The sequence below is a fragment of the Mastigoproctus giganteus genome, chromosome 9, assembly GCF_048544385.1.
Source record: "Mastigoproctus giganteus isolate SK-2022 chromosome 9, ASM4854438v1, whole genome shotgun sequence".
In the NCBI taxonomy this organism is placed as follows: Eukaryota; Metazoa; Arthropoda; class Arachnida; order Uropygi; family Thelyphonidae; genus Mastigoproctus; species Mastigoproctus giganteus.
The window spans coordinates 226,888,694-226,909,506 of NC_143583.1; the positions used below are offsets into that span (position 1 = coordinate 226,888,694).

The 20,813-nt window shown below is 37.6% G+C and overlaps 1 protein-coding gene across 1 annotated transcript in view; it reads right to left on the minus strand.

Moving 5' to 3' along the window:
* Positions 1-20,813, minus strand: part of LOC150081150 (uncharacterized) — a 421,878-nt gene that overhangs the window by 73,559 nt on the left and 327,506 nt on the right. The window contains exon 16 of the mRNA XM_090380944.1: positions 13,183-13,306. Coding sequence (XP_090237070.1) covers positions 13,183-13,306 — 124 coding nt within the window. The remainder of the gene's footprint in view (positions 1-13,182; positions 13,307-20,813) is intronic.

A 20,813-nucleotide genomic window follows, 5' to 3' on the forward strand; every position in this document is an offset into this window, starting at 1 on the left:
AGGTGATAGATTTTGTTTAAAAGATTTGATTACGATTTGTACAATCTACCCAAGATAAAATAAATCCCTGTGTTATAAGCTTTTAATTATTTTCCCTAAGTCTGAGAAAATAAGTTTTAAAACCGGTTTTAAGAGTAAACTTCGGTTAAACTCGGTTTTGAAATTTCTCGGTTTTATGCAAGCCCTAATGTACACATAGCTAATGCAAAAAACTGCAGTTCATGAATACATAAAGACCAGAGTTACCTGATAAGTGGAAGGTATATGATCACACATACATCTAAACTGTAAAGTCAGGGTGAAAAGAGAGGAAAGATGTATTTGGTTGTTATTTGGTTTTTTTTTTTTTTTTTTTTTTAGGAGCATTAGCAACTAAGGCCATATTGCTCCGGGATATGCGGTGGTCATTCCTTGACCTTTCCGCATCCTCCGTATTTGGTGGTGACGGACTCGAACCCCGGTCTAATCAAGAAGCGTGTGCTACGCACTGCTGCTCCTTCCCACCTGGCTACGGAGGCGCCTTGGAAAGATGTAACATTGTGGTTATTTTTAGTTTGGTTGAGATTCCTTAGTATAAGTTTAGCTGCTTGTGACAGGAGAGTTTTGTTTTGGGCTATTAGGACAGGGTCTAAATGTAATCTTTGAATATAGAACAGAGTGTTAAATGGAAAGTGCTTTTCGATTAAATGGAGTTGGGTTAGTAGAGGGATCAGTGTTGGTTTGGATCTTGCCACTTTCCTAGGAATTCTCCAAGCTAAGACTTCCAAAATTTCTGGGCAGTCTATGTCAGAGCGGTACAGTTTTGCAAAGAAAGATAGGTTGTTGTACCAGACTGAAAGTGAAAAATCAGAGTAGTTTAGACGGTCAATTATGAAAGATCAGAAAGAGATAGGTTCACAGCTGGACTTAAGAAAGTCCATTTAAGAAACCAGTATTCAAGAGAAGAGATCTTTTTGAAGTTTGTAGGGGAAGCATAAAAAATTTTTGGCTTGATGATTTTGGAGAAAAATTGAATTATAATATGGGCAGAATGGATATGTTTAAGGTTTTGTTTTGACAGCCAAATGGCTCTTGTGTGTTTTTTGGACAGGTAATTTGGAGTCATAGGAAATTCCCAAATCCTTATGGTTCAATATGATAGGATTGTTGTTTGATTTTTTAAGGAGCATTAGCAACTAAGGCCATATTGCTCCGGGTTATGCGGTGGTCATTCCCTGACCTTTCCGCATCCTCCGTATTTGGTGGTGAAGGGCTGGAACCCCGGTTTAATCAAGAAGCGTGTGCTACGCACTGCTGCTGCTCCTTCCCACCTGGCTACGGAGGCGACCAATATGATAGGAATTGTTTGCGCATTCAGTGAGGTGATTATTGGAAACATGCTCTTTTTAAGCAAAATTGAAGGGTTCAGTGAGAGAGAGAGATTGAAAGATTTGCAGTACAAGGCAAATTCTTGGAGGGTGTTACAGATCAGCTCTTCAGTGCAGGTAGCTGATTGACTTGAATCTGAGATGGCTTGAATGACTTTAACATTGTCTGGATAAGACATTATGCTTATTGGTTAGTAAGAATGGTTCAAGTTGAACAAATGGCATGATAGGATTTGTTTTTGAAGTTTTCTATTAGGGACCCTTGGGGCTTAGAGGGGAACAGGCATTCTCTGTGTTATCAGACACTCAGTCCAGTTGACCTGCCTCTCTAAAATCCACTCATGCACACCTTCTCGATGGTAAGCCGTGTTACATCACTTAGGTGGCAACAAACATGTAGAGTGGTTCTCTTCAAGAAGCCTGGCTGGCGTGAAGAGAAAAAGACCAAACCCTCAAGCACATGACAATGACAAAACAAATGCCTCTCAAGTCGCCAGCAGCTTTCACTCCCTCTCTTATGGAGGCAAGAGGGTCAGAGTGGAAGCAGAGGGTGCTAAGAATTCCTGAGTACGACCAGGCTGCCATGCACGGAAACAAAACTTGGCCTGTTACAACAAAACATCGCTCATCGGTGAAGACAGGATATTATAGCTGGAAAAGGAATTATAAAATGTGAATTGGAATATCATCGGTTTGACTGAAAGAAGAAGAATGAATCATTTATAAGTTTATAAAGTGGAAATCTGCTGTACACCAATGGAAACAGTGAAAGGAGCAGAAGTGGAGTTGGCTTTCTGGTCCATAAAGATATAAAAAACAACATTTTGGAATTCAAAAGTACATCACCTAGGGTGTCAAGACTCAGGATTTCTAAGAGGTACAGGCTAAAGATTATATTGATTTATGCACCAATATCAAGCCATGATGATGATGATGAAGAGGTTGAAGAAATGTACACCAAAACTGAGTCTTCTAGATGAGCAGAAAACTCACTATACTATCATTATGGGGGACTTCAATGGTAAGGTTAGAAAGAGACAAAACAGCGTAGAAAGGGAAACTACAGGAGATTTTGGAATTGGTGAAAGAGGTGAAAGACTTGTGAAATTGCAGAATCTCGAGGAATTTCAGTAATGAACAATTTTTTTGAAGAAAAGGGTGAACAGAAAGTGGACATGGAAGAGCCCAAATGGATTAACAACTAATGAAATCGATTTCATCCTCACTAACACAAGATATATCGTGAATGATGTTACCATCCTGAACAAGGTAGAAGTGATCAGAGAATGGATCACAGATCTCAAAAACTGGCTCAAATAAATAATACAAAGGTTTTTGAGATAACAGAATAGGAGAAAAAGCAGTATATACTGAAACTTAAGATCAAGTTTGAGCATCTAAAGACCTTTCAGAACCAAGATATCAACAAGGAATACAACAATTTTCTGAAAGTGATAAAGCCCGAGAAACCTACAGGCAAAAATAAATCCAAAGAAGAAAAAATTAGTCAAGAAACACTTGTCATGATGAACCGAAGACAACAAATGAAGAGCAAGATAAACACTGACCATAGTGAGTTATACAAACCATTAGAAAGACACTTAGAGTGGACATAAAACGATTTAACACAAGAAAAGAAGAACAAGCATTAAGCGTAAACAAAGGACTTAAATCAGCAGGCATGAGTAGTAATACAGAAAGACAAATGATACTGAAACTGAAGAATAGCAATTGTGTACTTAAAAATAGCAGAGAAGACATAATTATTATAGCAGAAGACTACTATAGAGAATTAAACTAAGTGCGATAGAATGATGTCAGAAGTGGGGAAGATGGATCACAAATTAGTAACACATACAATGTACCTAATATCCTTCCTAATGAGGTAGAACATGCATTGAAGAAAATTAAGAATCATAGAGCCCCGGGGAAAAATGAAGTTACTGTAGATTGTTAAAATTGGAAGGAAGAGACATGACACAAAAACTGGCAAGTCTCTTCACAAAATGCATTAGAAAAGGCGTGACGCCTAAGAAATGGAATAATGCAATCCATAGTTTTGCTGCATAAGAAAGGAGAAAAATCAGAAATTGGAAATTATAGACCAATTAGCTTGCTATCCCACATCTACAAGTTGTTCACAAGGGTCATTACAAACAGATTAGAAAGAATATTTAATAAGAATCAACTGAAAGAGTAAGCTGGCTTTAGGGCAGCTTACTCTTTACTTATTACATGAAGGTGGTCCAGATTCTCAAATATGGACCACCTTCATGTAATATCACAGCTAATGGAGAAAGCATATGAATATAAAACAGCATTATTCCTGGCATTTGTGGATTATGAAAAGGCATTTGACTCCATACAGCATAAGGCAATATTTCGGGCACTGGAAACACAAGGCATAGACCCCATATATTATGATTTTGAGTAAGATTTATGAGAATGCTATCTCCTAAGTTGTTTACTTTTGCCCTTAAGGTTAAGTTTTCAGAAGATTAGACTCAACACAGAAAGGAATCAATATGAATGGAGAGTACCTAAACCATTTATGATTTGCAGATGACATTATGATCATAAGCCATGATCCCAAAGAATTAGAGGAAAATCTTAATCCATTCACTAGTAAGGATTTTGGACTAAAGGTGAATATGGTGAATATAATGATGAAAAAGTATTATATAATGAAAGGGATATAATGATTGAAGGAACAGTAAAAACGTGGATGTATATACATATCTGGGACAAGACATTAGCTGTAATAAGGATAAATGGTTGGAAATCAAGAGAACAAATTTTGGACGAATAGCATTCAGAAAATATGGTCACATACTGAGCAGCAATAATCCCAATTTATCTGAAACGTAAAATAATGAACCAATGTATACTCCCCACTATGACAAGCATTAGCAGAGGCATATGATCCAAGAAAGCAAGCTTATGCAGCATCAGCCAAAAAAAAAAAAAAAAAACTTCCACTTCACCCCCTCCGTTCGTTCGGAGCTGAGCCTTATATTTATTTAGGCTATCAACTTCCACAACAAGGGATGGAAGTCTGTTCCACCAACCAACTACCTGCTGGCTAAAAGCAAATTTCCACACAACTATCCTATATCTGTCTTTCCTCAATTTGAATTTATGTCCTGTCAGGTAATTATTCTGAGCAAGAGGAAGAATCCCATCAGCATTGAGCATGCTCAAACCATTCAAGGCTTTATACACCTCTATCAGATCACCTCGCTGGTGCCTAGTCTCCAGACACTGTAATTTGCAAAACTTAAGCCTTTCTTCGTAATAGCACCCCTTTGTTCAATTCACTAATCTTGTTGCCCTTCTCTATACTCGTTCCAGCAGCTCTACACCTATTTTGAAATGAGGCCTCCAGACCTGTATACAGTACTCTAGGTGTGGCCTGACCATTGCCTTATACAAGGGAATAATCACCTCCTTATCCCTGCTAGAAAAATTCCTGCATATCATTGACAAGACACCATGAGCTACTCTTGCAGACTGTCTGCACTGCTCATAGAACTTCAAATCTGCCTACACAATTACTCCCAGGTCCTTTTCATTCTCTACCACTGTCAGTGTAGTAACACAGAGTTGATACGTTGCTCTGGGGTTGCTGTTTCCCATATGTAGTACTTTACATTTGTCAATGTTAAACTTCATTTGCCACCTCTCAGCCCATCTGCTCAACCTTTCCAGATCCTGTTGCAGCAGCAGCATAGCATCAGTAGTGTCCTTAACAACCCTGCCAACCTTTGTATTGTCTGCGAACTTGGATATTAAGCTTGATATACCATCATCAATATTATTTATAAATACAAAAAACAATAATGGACCCAACACTGAACCCTGAGGGACTCCACTAATAACATTAGTCCACGATGAGCAGTGTCCATTGATTACCCCCCCTGTCTTCTCCCCCTCAACCACCCCTTTATCCATAGCAGCAATTTGCCTCCAATGCCACACTGCTCCAATTTGTGCAGCAGTCTTCCATGTGCAACAGTATCAAAAACCTTTCTAAGATCCAAGTATATAATATCAAAGTTATTCCCTGCATCCAGCTCTTTTGTGACTGCATCATAGTATCCAATCAAATTGGTCAGGCAAGACTTCCCCTTAACAAAACCATGCTGTGTCCGAGCTATAACTGAATTCTTGTCTAGATGATCCTGCAGTGCTTCTTTAACCAGTGCCTCCATTAATTTTCCTGGAACAAAAGTTAAACTCACAGGTCTATAATTACTTGTGTCAGCCTTTGATTCTCCTTTGTGAATTGGGGTCACATTTGCACATCTCCAGTTTATGGGTACCTCCCCCAAGTCCAAGGAAGCTCTCATAATTATGGCTAAGGGTTTGCTTACTTCCTTTGCTGCCTCCTTTAATATAATTGGATAGATCCCATCCACCCCAGGTGCCTTTCTTGTGTTTATCTTCAACAATTTCTCCTCCACTTTACTCTCAGATATTACTAGATTATCTAGCTTACTGCCAGAGTTGAATACATGTTTGAATGTCGATGCAAAATATTCATTTAGTTTGTTAGCTACCTGAGCAGGATCATCAACAGTTGAACCATCGACATCAAGTGGACCAATCTGATTCATCCCCTTCCTTCTAGAGTTTACATAAGTAAAGATCTCTTTGCTATTTTTATTTGCATCCTTTGCCAAAGATTTCTTGTAATCTGCCTTTGCCTGCTTAATTTCCATTGTAACTTGGTTACAGACCAGCTTATATCTATCATAATCTTCCATGTCACCCATTAATTTATAGGTATCCCATGCATTTTTCTTCTCTGCCATATGTCTCATTAGTTCATCTGACATCCACTTAGGCCTAAACCTTGAACAATATTTCTTAGTTGGTATGTAAAGCCTAGTAGCTTCCAAGATAAGTTTGTTGAATGCCTTCCATTTTGAATTTGCTGTTGGTAACATCATCAGATGGTCCCACTGTATAGAATTTAAATACTGTCTCAGACCATCGTAGTTGGCTTTACAAAAGCAAAACCCTTTCATTTACCCCTGATGGTAGTTATCTCTTTGAGTAAAGCCCACTTCAGCACACTGTGATCATTGCCACCTAGTGGTTCCTTTATCTGCAGATTCTTAATGCATGAAGAATCACTACTGATAATCAAATCAAGGGTATTACTCCCTCTAGTTGCCTCCCGAACATGCTAATGTAGAAAACAATCATCCAATAAATCCACAAAAGCCTTGCTAGTGTGTGAGTGAACAACCCGCAAATTCCAGTCAATATCTGGGAAATTAAAATCCCCCATTATAAGACTCTCTGATTTACTGGCCCACTCTATTTCCCTTATAGTTTCTTAATGGAAGTGAAACTTGGGCATTCACCAAAAGAATGGAAGACAAGCTGTATTGGGCAGCAAACTCAAGTAAAGGGCATTCTTATCAAAACTAAAGAAATAAAATGGTCTTGGGCAGGACACGGCTCAAAGATGGCAGATGGATTAAAAAAATAACAGAATGGTACCAAAGAGGAGCTAGAAGAAAACCTGGAAGACAATGAAAAAGATGGACAGATGAAATTCACCAGTTTATGGGTAGTAAATGGATGACCATTGCACAAAACAGAAGGAACTGGAATGTTGCTGGACAGGCCTTCATCCTGCAGTGGATTGAAAATGGCTGATGACGATGATAATGATAAGGATCCTTTTTTTGAGATTGGCAAAGAGATTTAATAGATTACCAGTGATGAGGTAAAACTGTTCAAAGTGATTCAGGAGAGGGTATGTTGAGACTGCTTCGAACACATAATTTACACAGACTGAGGTCTGTGTAAACTATGTTGATTTGATAACTGAGGAGAGAATCTTTAGAATTATTTGTTTTTTTTTCAAGAAGGTTGGTCGAAGTGGATCTGCGATAATTCCATAGTGAATTTAATAATGATGTATTGGGAAGAGTTGCTTCCTAACTGTTGATAGCATAGATCTTTCTAGGAGTTTTAGTACAGAGGATGAGATTGATATTGGCTTGATGTCTTTGTTGCTTTTAATGTTTTTTCATTTCAGTATGGAGAAAATTTTGCAGTGAGCCCATTCAGAGGGGAAAAAGTTATTTATGATTGAAAATATGGTATGATTGAAAAAAAAAAAGAGAAGGAGGTCTAAAATATAGACACTAGCAATTTTGATCATGAAGATCTGTATATTGTCATGTCATGCAGTACCGAAGGGAGATCTTTAACTGCATCTTTCATCGCCTCTTTTGAGATAGAAATGTTGCTTAATTTGTTGTTGAAGCGAGTTATTCTTTCCAATGCAGTTGAAATCAAAATCTGACAGTAATGTATGTGATATTTTGGGGGATATTGTAGAGTTTTTCTTAATTCTATTAGATGTGAATTGTTAGATTTCTTTCTTTAGTTTGGACCTTTTTAGTTTGTGAAACTTATTACAATAAACTAAGAAATTTAGATATCATTTACCCGAGTTAGATTTTTTAAAGTTCTTGAAAGCCTTTTGTTTTAATTTGAAAAGAGACTGAAGTTGTGGCGTCTGCCAAACATTTGAGTTGAAAGAAGGAGCGGTGATTTTTGAGATTGAGGTTAACCAGGTCGAGAAGAAAGTATATGCCCATTCTGTAGGACAGTTGATCAAACTATATCAGGAGTAGAGGCTCCAGAGATGTCCTGTTTAAGGTTAAATGGTCTCTTTTTGTAGACTAGGTCTAGTGTGTGTGTGTGTGTGTGTGTGTGTGTGTGTGTGTGTGTGTGTGTGTGTGTGTGTGTGTTATGGGTGTTTAATGGCCCATAAACTGCACTGGCTATGGTGCACCTGTGTGTGTTCTTGTCAGACTGGGATGGAATGTTGAAGGAAAATTGTTATGAAATTCGATCATGGTCAGATTCAAATGCAATTGAGAGTGGTAGTTTGGAAGACATAGCAGAATTAGAGAAGATTGGGTCTAGTGTGTTGTTACCTCTGGTAGGCGAGGAAATTAAAGAAACCTAAGGTTTCAAACTGTGATGTTAAAAGTTTAGACAGGTCACTAGATGGTAACGGTAAATTAAAGACCTCACCAATAATAACGGAGCTGCTTTTTGAGATTTTTGTAATAGCCCAAGTTTACAAATACAGAATGTCTTGCCACGGAGAATTTAGGCAGCATATATAATGAGATGATGTCCAGAAAATTTTTTAGCTGTTGTTGTTGTTATTTTTTTGGTGCAAGGGCAACTTGGGCCACATTCCACTAATCAATGTTACACATGCACTGTTATGACATCAGACAAAACTGTGATGTAATTTTATCTGTTTAATAAAGTGAAAAAATTCCAGCAGATTAGCATCTTCACCTATGATGTGGTAGAGTGTCAGGAGTTCTTTAAGATTTGGAAGAAAGCTAAATGAGACTTGGCAGGCAGTGGTGTACAAAGTACACTCAACAAGAATATGTTTCATTGTAAGGGGAGAGTTGCACTGTGCGTATTGCAGTCCATGCCTCCGGTTCAGATTTTATTTGACGGAGTTTATGATGTGTTTGGGCTTGCCATTGAATTATCCATTGGTCCCTACATATTCCTCATATATTATGTTTGTAGTCAAGATATGGAACATAATACTGTGATGATTCTCTGTTGGATGGATGCTTAATGGCATAGTCTGTATAGTAGTTTCCTGGTATCCCAGCATGGCCTGTGATCCAGCAGAAAATGATCACTCACTGGAGGTCTTGGATATGTATCAGTTTGAATTTTATTAAAGAATATGTTTGAGAAGAAATGTTCTGTAAAGCTATAAGCACACTCTGGGAGTCCATATATATCATGCTTTTTTTGGATGGAAAGACGGAGAATATTTTCTATTGCAAGTTTGATAGCGAATGATTTAGCTGTATAGTTGCTGCATTCATTGGGGGAGCAATACAGAGAAGGTTTTATGAAGGAAGATGGCTGTGGCACCCACTCCACTCTCAAATTTTGACCCATCGGTATATATTTTTGTAAAATGCATATAATTTTGTGTGTGGGCAATATGGAGTTATTGTACATTGATATTTTCAAGAGAGTGCTTTCCCCAATTTAGTAAATAACTGTCATAGGATGGCTTAATATAAAAGCATGGGGGATCCAGACAGTTTGGATCTTGAAGAATTTTGTCAAAATGTATATTCCATGTTTGTAATAATGCCTGAAATCTGAGAGCAGTAGGCTGAACTGCCCTAGGTTTATTTCTATAGTACATTGTGAACTGAGGGTCATTATCGGCCTGAAGGGATGGGTAGGTAGACTTTGGCCTTTAGTTGTATAGTTGAGAAGTAACAGTAACATCTTTCTCCTGAAGCTTAGGGGGAGTTCATGAGCTTCAATATAAAGATTTTAAATTGGTGAAGTTCTATAAGTGCCTATAGCTATCCTCGGGGCAGAATGCTGAATAGGGGCAAGCCGTGCTAGCACACTCTCCCTAGCGGAATCATACACTGGGGCACCGTAATCAAGGTGAGATCTGATTAGGGCTCTATACTAATGAAGTAATGTGTACCTATCTGCACCCCATGATGTTGAAGAAATAATTCTGGTATGTTCATTTTTTTCTGGCATGATGTCCATAAATATTTGTCGTATTCCATGAAGTTCAATTTTCTATTGAATATCAGACCAAGGAGATGAATGCTGTTCTCAACTGAGATAGGATGATTTTTTAGGTGTCGCTCTGGATGCATTTTGCATTTGTTACAAAAGTGAACTACTTTAGATTTTGAACAAGAGAGTTAATACCTATTCTGTGTCATCCATAGCTGAATGTTATTAATTGAAATTTGGAGCTGATGCTCAATGAAGCCCATGTTTTGTGAACTGCATGAAACAGTGAGATCATTGGCCTAGAGGTATGAACTCACAGTGCTGGTAATATTTTAGTCATGTGATTTATTCTTATTGCAAATAAGGTGGTACTGAGCACAGAGCTCTATGGGACCCCTTCTTCTTGTACATAAATTTGGGAGAGGACTTGTCAGTCAGTATCGAACTTGAAAGGACCTGTGCTGAAGGAATTTCTGTATGAAATATGTAAGTCAGCATATTTCATACAGGTCAAGGGAATGCTGATCTCTCAGGATACCAAAACAGCATGTGCTGTCAAAGGCTTTCTCTATATCAAGACGAGATGTTCATTTCGGATGAATATGACGAGATGTTCATTTCGGATGAATGCATTCCTGATGTTTGTTTCTACTTTGACCGTGAAAACCAGGGCTGATCAATTTTTTCTGAAACCAAATTGTTTATCAGAAATTAGGTTTTTGGAGTCAATATACCATGTGAGTCGATGGCGAATTATTTTTTCCAGAGTTTTATTTAAGCTATTGGTGAATCATGCAGTGAATACCCTTTGCTTGGGGAGCAAGTTCTTTCACTTTTGTCTGAAAGCCTGACTTTGACCCTAGTACAGCTGGGGCTCCATCTGTATAAACCCCACAGACATTTTTCCACTGTAGTCCTCCAGTTTCAAAAAAGGTATATATCTTTTTCATAATATCTTCACCTTTTTGTAGTAGTTTCAAGTGCACTACAAAACAGGAACTCTTCTTTGATGTCATCTGAATAAATACATTTCATGAAGACAAGCAACTGAGAACATGAACTTGCATCAATTGATTCATCAACTTGAAAAGAAACTGATGGAGATACTTTGATTTCATTGAAAACCTGCTCTTTCACGTCTATGGACATATCTGAAATGCGCCTCTGAATAGTGTTATTAGACAGAGAGAGATTTGTTGCATCTTTATCTCGCTGACTTCCCCAAGAATTAATTTCACCTTCAACATGCAGGGTTTGATGACTGTTTCTCCAATCGTGTAAGGATTTTTTTGTTTGGCAATTTCCAATGATGGTTGCACTGCTGCTGCTGCTGCTGTGCTCTGTTGCTGAAAACTTCCTGTAGGGTCAAGTCTCTGACATCTGAGACCAGTTTTATGGCATCGAAAGAACTCCAAATCCTTTTTAGCATGCTTTGAATGCTTTGTCTCTAAATGATGTTTCAGTTTTGAAGGTTTCATAGATTCAGCACTGAGAACAACATTGCACGAAATGCCATTGCAGATCAAAGTGGTAAAGCCAAATTTTAGATAGTCTTCTGAATATTTATGCTTTTTCTCCATGAGTACAGATTTAGCACAGACAACAGGGACTGACGATGACCTACTGATGTTCTTTTGGTTTTAGAAAGTGCAAGCAGAGCTAATCTGCACTCAACAGCAAGTGGCTGGTTTCTATCATGGCACCAACTAAAAGTAGTTGACTATTGGCGAACTAAGTTCGTGCCAGTTTGCATTAGACAGCCCATCAAGGACATTATTGAATTACATCACTGCAAACATGGTGGAATCAGCAAAACATACGGGGTGATCTTCAACTGCGTTAAGAGAGCAACTCACCTTTATTCGACGACCATATTCAACAGTCTGTTATTCACATCAAGACACAGATTAAAAACGAATTTTGATATTGAATTTTGCATCATAGTGAATATTTTTTTCAGTTTACTATTTGTAACATAGAATTTTATTCTAATGATAACACTGCATTTGTAAATTTCATTTTTAAGGAGTGAATCAAGGTCTGCTGCGGCGGAAATTTAAAAAAATATTAAAGGCCCGCCACAGCAAATAATTAAAATAATATAAAATGTTTAATATGTGTGAACACAGAGGGCTTTTATTATTTTTTTAAGTATCCGCTGCAGTGGACCTTAAGTCACATCCTTTCATTGATCAAAAATCAGTGTTACAACTGCTAGTAGGAAACAGATGTGTGGAAATTTGCCTTTAGCCAGCAGGTAGTTGCTTGGTGGAACAGACTTTTATCTTTTGTTGTGGAAGTTGATAGCCTAAATAAATTTAAGGCTGAGCTGGAGAGTTATTTGGAACTGGATGGGTGAAATGGAAGGTTTTTGGCTGATGCTGCATAAGCTCACTTTTTTGCTTCATATGCCTCTACTAATGCTAATGCAAAAGGAGATTTTTTACCTGCAGAGGCGCTTATTTAATTGGATTTCTCTTAGGTATGTTTTCCTAGATTTCTGCATAATTTCCCTCTGCTTTTTATGGTCCACAGGAATGTTATTAATCTTAACTGTTTTGGTTGGATTTGCATACAGATTCTGGGGTGTAATTCTTACAGCTATTTTCAGACTCACCGTTTACTGTTGTCGAGCCAAGCAGTAATATCCTTTGGTTTATTAATGGAGCATTATCGCCTTTTGAAGTATTGATCGATTTAATTCTGTGGTTGCAGTTCCTTCTTTTTCCAGATTTTTTGCCTCTGGGGTGTTTAATGACTCCGTACAAAATGAGTTTATTAAATACAGCAGGCTGGAGCCACTAGTTCTCGGTTCTAAGAGGGTGATTTTGTGTATGAGATTTCCGTAGAGCAATACATTTTATTAGTTCCAGTGGGATGCTTTTGCAGAGTAATGTAAATTTCAATTTCACATTGAGAAATCTGGATACTCCTGTCATCCAGGCACAAGAATTACATCATATTTAAAGTCATTCAATACTGCATAGCTATGCTCATTGATGATATCATCACCATATTTTTAATGAATGTATAATTCCAAAAAAAATTCTTTAAATATCTATATATCTTTAACAATAACAGGATCAATTTTTATCAATCTGAATTATTAAAACTTTTACCTATTATTTAGTGCAAGTCACCAATCAATAAGTTGAGCAGATCATTTTTATAAAATGATCCAATACTTACTGGCATTACATATCATATCCAATACTTACTGGCATTACATATCATATCCAATACTTACTGGCATTTGTGGCCCTTTCAGCCATTTCTGCAACTATTCTTCTATCTTCTGTTACATTACCAGACTCAATTACTTCAATGAGATTTGAGGAGAAATTGTGGCATAAACATAAGCTGTCACAAACCTAACTCAAGAAAATATAAAAATTTAAATATATATGTTTATAAATATAAAATAAGTATATTTCTATATTTATATATAGCAATATTATAAATTTTTTTATTTTTATATTTTTTCCATATTTATATTTTATATAGAAATATATTTCTATTTTAAATTTAAAATAGAAAATATTACCAATTTTAAAATAAAATAATTTACTTTGTGCTTCCATAAACCATGGTCACTTTGTGGCTTCTTGTTAAGATAAGATGTACCCTAGTTTATGATTATTTATTTATTCTGTCTATCTTTTCTATGCCATTAGTTGTAATTCATTTAACCTTATATTATTATGTTAATTTTTACTTTAACTGCAACTTATACAAAAAGCTACTTATTAATTAAAAATTGTTTATTCTTTGAAAGTGTTTTTATTTTATTAAATATACAGGGTTGTTAAAATTAAAGTATCCCTATGTAGAGGGCTCTGGAGCGAGTTCTAAAGCTCATACTGAAGAGAAATTTGGACAACAGGTAAAGAATACACTCGCCATTTATTGGAAAAAAAAAAATTAGTTACAAAATTTGTCACTATATGGCAATACAAATCACTTGAACAGTGCTACAATTGTTCAATGTTTCCTCCATTTTGGTCAACAACAGTTTCCATTTGAAGAACAGCATTTTCTACAGCAGAACACGTAACATGTCAACTGGAACAGCCAGCACATGACATCTAATGCTGTCCTTCAGCTCTGCCAGAGTTTGACATCCTTCCTGATACACCTGGTTCTTCCAAAAACCCCACAACCAGAAATCACACAGGGTGAGGTCTGGTGATTGGGGTGGCCAAGATGTCTGGAAACAATGGCTGATGACCCATGCATCTGTAAAATGTTGCTTTAGCAATCTTTGGACACAACGGTGGATGTGGGGTGGTGCACCATCTTGTGTGAATATGGTATCCTGAAGGCACCCACGTTGTTGCAGCTCTGGTATTGCGAAATTTGCCAACATTTCATAATATCGCTGTCCAGTGAAGGAACAGGTGCAGAGTCCAGTCTGTGTCAACGTTATCTGTTCAAAAAAATATGGCCCAATAATGAATGTGGCCCATACTGTCACTTTTGGAGAATGCAACGGGACCTCTTGGATAACTTGAGAGTTTTCTGTTGCCCAAATGCAACAGTTGTGCGTATTCACTTGTCCATTTAAGCAGAAGTGGGCTTCATCACTCCAAAGGATGTTCCATGGCCAAGTGATATCCACTGTCATTTGTGCCAGAAACTGAAGTGTGTAATGAATATCTGCATCACCATGCTTTAGCTGCTGTAGCATGTGCATCTAGTAAGGATTGTACCACAACACCTGATGCATTACTAGCCTTACAGTGGAATACGGCATGTCCACTTCACAAGAAACAGCTGGCACACTTGCGCTACCACATGGAGATTGACTTGATAAATCCATGACAGCCATAGCCACGCCTTCAACACAAGAGGAGTCCACTTGTTTTTGACCTCTACTTGGTTGAACACCAAGATGTCCTGTTGCTTCAAATTTTGCAATCATTTTGCGGACAGCACAAACAGTCAGAATCCACGTCTTATGTGCTTCTGACACTGGAATTCTCTGATAGCTGCATTGTTGCTGTTCTGATAGTACAGCTTCATAGTGCATTTCCTGCAACATTGTTGGAATTGGTGCTGTAGTGCAGGCAACACTACTGTATGATTTTGAGACTGCTTTGCTTTTATACAGTACAGTAGAGCTGAGTAGTCGCACTGTGGCAATAACAACTTTTGTTATTTGCATAATCGTAACTAAGATCGTTACGTGCCATACAGTGACAAATTTTGTAACTAATTTTTTTTTCCCAATAAATGGTGAGTGCATTCTTAATTGTACCTGTTGTCCAAATTTATCCAGTACGAGCCTTAGAACTCACTTCAGAGCCCACTACACAGGGATACTTAAATTTTAACAATCCTGTATATATATATATATTTTATTTTATTTTATTTTTTTTTTGTTATTATTATTATTATTTTAGTTGATAATGCACCAGTTACTATGGGTGTCAGTTACCCAGGTGGGGAGGAGTAACTACTGACACATAGTGAAAACATTTAGACAAACAGCTCGAAAACAAATTTTCTGCATCCACCACCAGATGCAAATATAAGCGTGATATTATCCTATTCATGGCAAAAAATAACACATCTATTGGAATTGCTGCAAATTCTCAGCATATGACTAGCTTTCATGGCAGAGATGTCAAATTACTTCTAAAAAATTATTGAGGAGGAACATCATAATCGAAAATCATTTGGTGTCAGATATGGGAATATGTTTGATTTCATCCATTCAGTCACAGCCAACGTTTTACTATTATTATTATTATTATTAGCCATATGGCACAAGGAAGCCTGAGGCTTATGCTGCACCAGCCAAAAAAAATTTAGCACCTTGAGAGAGAGAGAGAGAGAGAGAGAGAGAGAGAGAGAGAGAGAGAGAGAGAGAGATAGGAGGGAATTACCAAAAAAGATAAGAAAGATGATATTCAGCTCAGGACCATGGGTGTGCCAAGCCCATACTCACCAGATGTGAGCTGCCTTTATGGGTGAGCTGCCTCCATGCTGTCTAGTCTTCAACAGCTTCTTTCAGGTCCTTTATGCTCGTGCCAGTATTGAGCCAGCATGTTCTTTGCTGACTTCTTCTTCTTGTTCCACTGACCTTTCCTAGCATTGTCAATTTTTCCAATGAATTGAATCGCATTACATGACTGAAATACGTCAATTATAGCTTGGCGATCTTGGCTTCCTGTGATGTTTCTAGTTTGATGCAATCCAAAACCTTTCTGTTTGTAACTTTCGCTATCCATGGTATGCAAAGCAGCTTTCTCCAGCACCAGAGTTCAAAAACGTCAATTTTTCTTCTGTCAACTTTTTTCATTGTCCAGCTTTCACACCCATAAGTTGTTATGAGAAACACTATAGCATTAACCATTCTGATGTTTGTTGTAAGGTTGGTGTCGTTGTCTTTCTAGATCTTTTCCATGCTCATCATTGCACTATTTCCAAGTGAAATTCTTTTTTTAATTTCAAGCCCAGATTCTCCACCCTGGTCAATCCAAAAAAGATGAAATCCTGGACAACGACGTCAGCCTTACAACAAAGGTGACATTTTGCCCAAAATTAGATGCAATTAATCAATGTGACAAACTCCTCCATCTAATTATACATGGGAATACAATCTGTCCCCGACATACGTAAGAGATACATTCCAGGACTTCTTATGTAAGTCAAATTTTACGAAACTCATGAACGACTAATAAAATTGTTGTTTCTTTTTTTTTTTAAAGGCCAAACACGAGAGGTATTAGAACCTATAGTACTTAGTACCATGCTTGGGTTGGAGGTTGAGAAGATGAAAGAAGATAACGGAAGCTAGCTGGAGTTGTGAACATTAAAATCACCAAGGAAAATTACCTCACTGTTAGGAAAGTTGGACTGGAGAAAGTCAAGTTGCAAAGAGAGGAAGTAAAAGAGCTCAAAGTGATTAGTGGAGTTACGAGAACAATAGAGACAACAGATGAATTTGACAAAATGAGGTAGAGAGATTTTAAGCCAGAGAAGATCGAAAAGAGGAGATTCCAAATTACAAGTCTCTGATAGGGAATAACGGAACAGACATGCAGAAGTACCACATTTAAGGGAAACGGAATCATATAACGAATAATTTGGGCAACTAAGATGAGAAGTAGTTGAATCAACCGATAACTGAGATTCTGTCAGAAAAAGTACATGGGGTGTGGCAGACTGCAAGTGGAAATGAACATCATTGAGATTAGGATTGCGACCACGTATATTTGTGAAATGAATTAGGAAGTGTTTGGAAGGTTTAGATCTTTCCGCAGTTAAGCTTACTCTATTAGTTTGACAATTCATGTGTATTCAATAGTAATAAAAGGTGGGTGGGAGAAGCTATATGAAGTAATAGAGGTGGCGCTGTGCTCACAGAGGTGAACAGTTGCATTTGCAAGCCACACCACTTGATGTAGACGGCGGATGGTGATCGTAGGATGACTCAGCTGGATTGTGTATTTTCCTCAAGCACTTAGCATTAGCATTAGTAGAGGCATATGATGCAAGAAAACAAGCTTAGGCAGCATCAGCCAAAAAAAAAAAAAACTGCTCCCATTTCACCCCTCAGTTCATTCCAAATGCCTGTCCAGCTCAGCCTTAAATTTATTTAGGCTACCAACTTCCACAACAAACGATGGAAGTCTATTCCACCAATCAACTACCCGCTGGCTAAAGGCAAACTTCCGCACATCTATCTTACAACTGTCTTTCCTCAATTTGAATTTATGCCATCTCAAGTGATTATTCTGAGCAAGAGGAAGAATCCCATTAGAATTGAGCATGCTCAAACCATTCAAGGCTCTATATACACTTCAATCAGATCACCTCACAGGTGCCTAGTCTTCAGACACTGTAATTTGCAAAACTTAAGCCTTTCTTCATAAGAGCAACCCTTTGTTCCATTCTCTAATCTTGTTGCCCTTCTCTGTACTCATTCCAACAGCTCTACATCCTTCTTAAAATGAGACCTCCAGACCTGTATACAGTACTCAAGGTGTGGCCTGACCATTGCCTTATACAAGGGGATAATCACCACATTATCTGCTAGAAATATTCCTGTATATCATTGACAAGACACTATGAGATATGAACAGTGCAGACCGTCTGCACTGTTCAGAAAACTTCATCTGCCTGCACAATTACCCCAGGTCCTTTTCGTTCTCTACCACAGTGTAGTACCACAGAGTTGATACATCACTCTAGGGTTACCGCTTCCCATATGCAGTACTTTACATTTGTCAATATTAAACTTCATTTGCCACCTCTTAGCATAATCTGCTCAACTTTTCTAGATCCTGTTGCAGTAGCATACTGTTATTAGTGTCCTTAACAACACTGCCAATCTTCGTATCATTTGCAAACTTGGACATTAAGCTTGATATACCATCATCAATATCATTTATAAATACAGAAAACAACAATGGACCCAACACTGAACCCTGAGGGACTCCACTAATAACATTAATCCACGATGAGCAGTGTCCATTGATTACCATTCTCTGCCTTCTCCCACTCAACCATCCCTTTATCTACAGCAGCAGCAGCAGCAATTTGCCCTCAATGCCACATTGCTCCAATTTGTTCAGCAGTCTTCCATGTGCAATATCAAAAGCCTTTCTAAGATCCAAATATATGATATCAGAGTTATTCCCTGCATCCAGGTCATAGTATCCAATCAAATTGGTCAGGCAAGACTTTCCCTTAACAAAACTATGCTGTGTCCGAGCTATAACTGAAGTCTTATCTAGATGATCCTGCAGTGCTTCTTTAACCAGTGTCTCCATTAATTTTCCTGGAATAGATGTTAAACTAACAGGTCTATAATTACTTGTGTCGCCCTTTGATTCTCCGTTGTGAATTGGGGTCACATTTGCACATCTCCAGTCGAATGGTGTCTCCGCTGAGTCCAAAGAAGCTCTCATAATTATGGCTAAGGGTTTGCTTACTTCCTTTGCTGCCTCCTTTAATATAACTGGATAGATCCCGTCCACACCAGGTGCCTTTTTTTATGTTTATCTTCAACAATTTCTCCTCCACTTTCCTCTCAGTTATTACAAAATCATCTAGCTCACAGCCAGAGTTTAAATCACCTCTGGCATTCCCCTCCCTGAATAACTCCTCATGGGTGAATGTAGATGCAAAATACTCATTTAGTTTGTTAGCCACCTGAGCAGGATCATCAACTGTTGAACCATCAATGTCCAGTGGGCCAATCTGATTCATCCCTTTCCTTCTAGAGTTTACATAGAACTCTTTGTTGTTTTTCTTTGCATCCTTTGCCAAGGATTTCTCATAATCTGTCTTTGCCTGCCTAATCTCCTTTGTGACTTTGTTACAGACCAGTTGGTATGTAAAGCCTAGTAGCTTCCAAGATAGTAGTTTCGAAGAATTGAGACCCCATATATTTGTGAAATGAATTAGGAAGTGTTTTGGATTAGATCTTTTCACAGATAAACTTACTCTATTAGTTTGACAATTCATGTACTCAATACGCCATGAAATAAAGAGGATTTAAAAAAGGTGGAGGCAATACCTGAAGTCATAAATATCTTTTCGCAGATAAGCTTACTCTATTAGTTTGACAATTCATAGCGTATTCAATAGTAAGAAAAAGTGAGTGGGACACGCTATATGAAGTAATAGAGGTGGCGCTGTGGTCGCGGAGGTGAACAATCGCATTTGCACAACGCTCCACTTGATGTAGACAGCGGATGGTAATTGTAGTACAACTCAGCTAGGTTGTGTATTTTCCTCAAGCACTTAACATGGATCCCTTGATTCTTAAGGTAACCATAGATGATGAGAAGTAATTTATTTGAGGTAAGAGTTTTGTTCTTGATAGTTCATATATATTTTTGTGTTTTTGAGCGTATTTCTGCATGGTGCAATCGCTATAGCACTAGCGATCTTACAGTCAGAACCCTTGACCTGCCTACGCCTCAAGGGCCCAAAATTCTTAACTATATTAGACAGAAAACAAGTTATATCAAGGTTATCTGTAATGGAGAACTTAGATCTAGTAATAGATTTAAGATATTTTTAGTTTTTAAGATTTTCCAGCCAAAACTGGTAAATCCCATTACTTGGGTTAAAACAGGTCTAATTTTGAACAGGCACATCAAATTATTCCTCCCAATGGAAGAAAAATATAATATGGTCAGAATGACTGAAAAGGAACTAAATATGAAAAAAAAAAATGCAGAAACCAGGAGACAACCCTCACTTAAATATAGAGGATATCCCAGACTCAGATATCAGAGTTTTAAGGGAACAACACAACAATAATGAGAAACAACAATAATCCACAACAATAATGAGAAAATAAAATAATGAAGACACTGAAGCATGTCCCTCAGTCCCTCTCAACTTGGTATGAAAAGGGCAAAAAAAAGGGAGAAATCAAACAGAAAATAAAGAGTACAAAGAAAAAGATAGCAATGAAAATACAGAGAACAAAACAGAAGAGGAAATAAGGTTTTAAACCATTAACCAGATTAACAATCAAACAAATTAGAGAATTAAAACTACACCTAGAAGACTTTCTCCACAAGCAACCAAATAGAATAATGTCTGCAACAAGAATACAGATAGTCAACTGCTGGATAGTCTTGGAGCAAAGAGTTATAGAGTTTAACACAGAAAACAGAGTTTTAAAAACCAAAGTGGAAACTGTAACAGAAGAAAAAAATAATTATAAAGCGATTAACACATTAAGTTATGCCCAAGTAGCAAGGGCAAATAAAACAGTGGCTACACAGTCGAAAGAGGTTAACAAGACAAAGCAAACATCCAGAAATAAAGAAACAAACATTGTCATTCAGTCTGCTAACGAGGCTAGTATGGGCCAGACCTGTTCAAAGCCGCTAAGTGGATTTTTCTTAT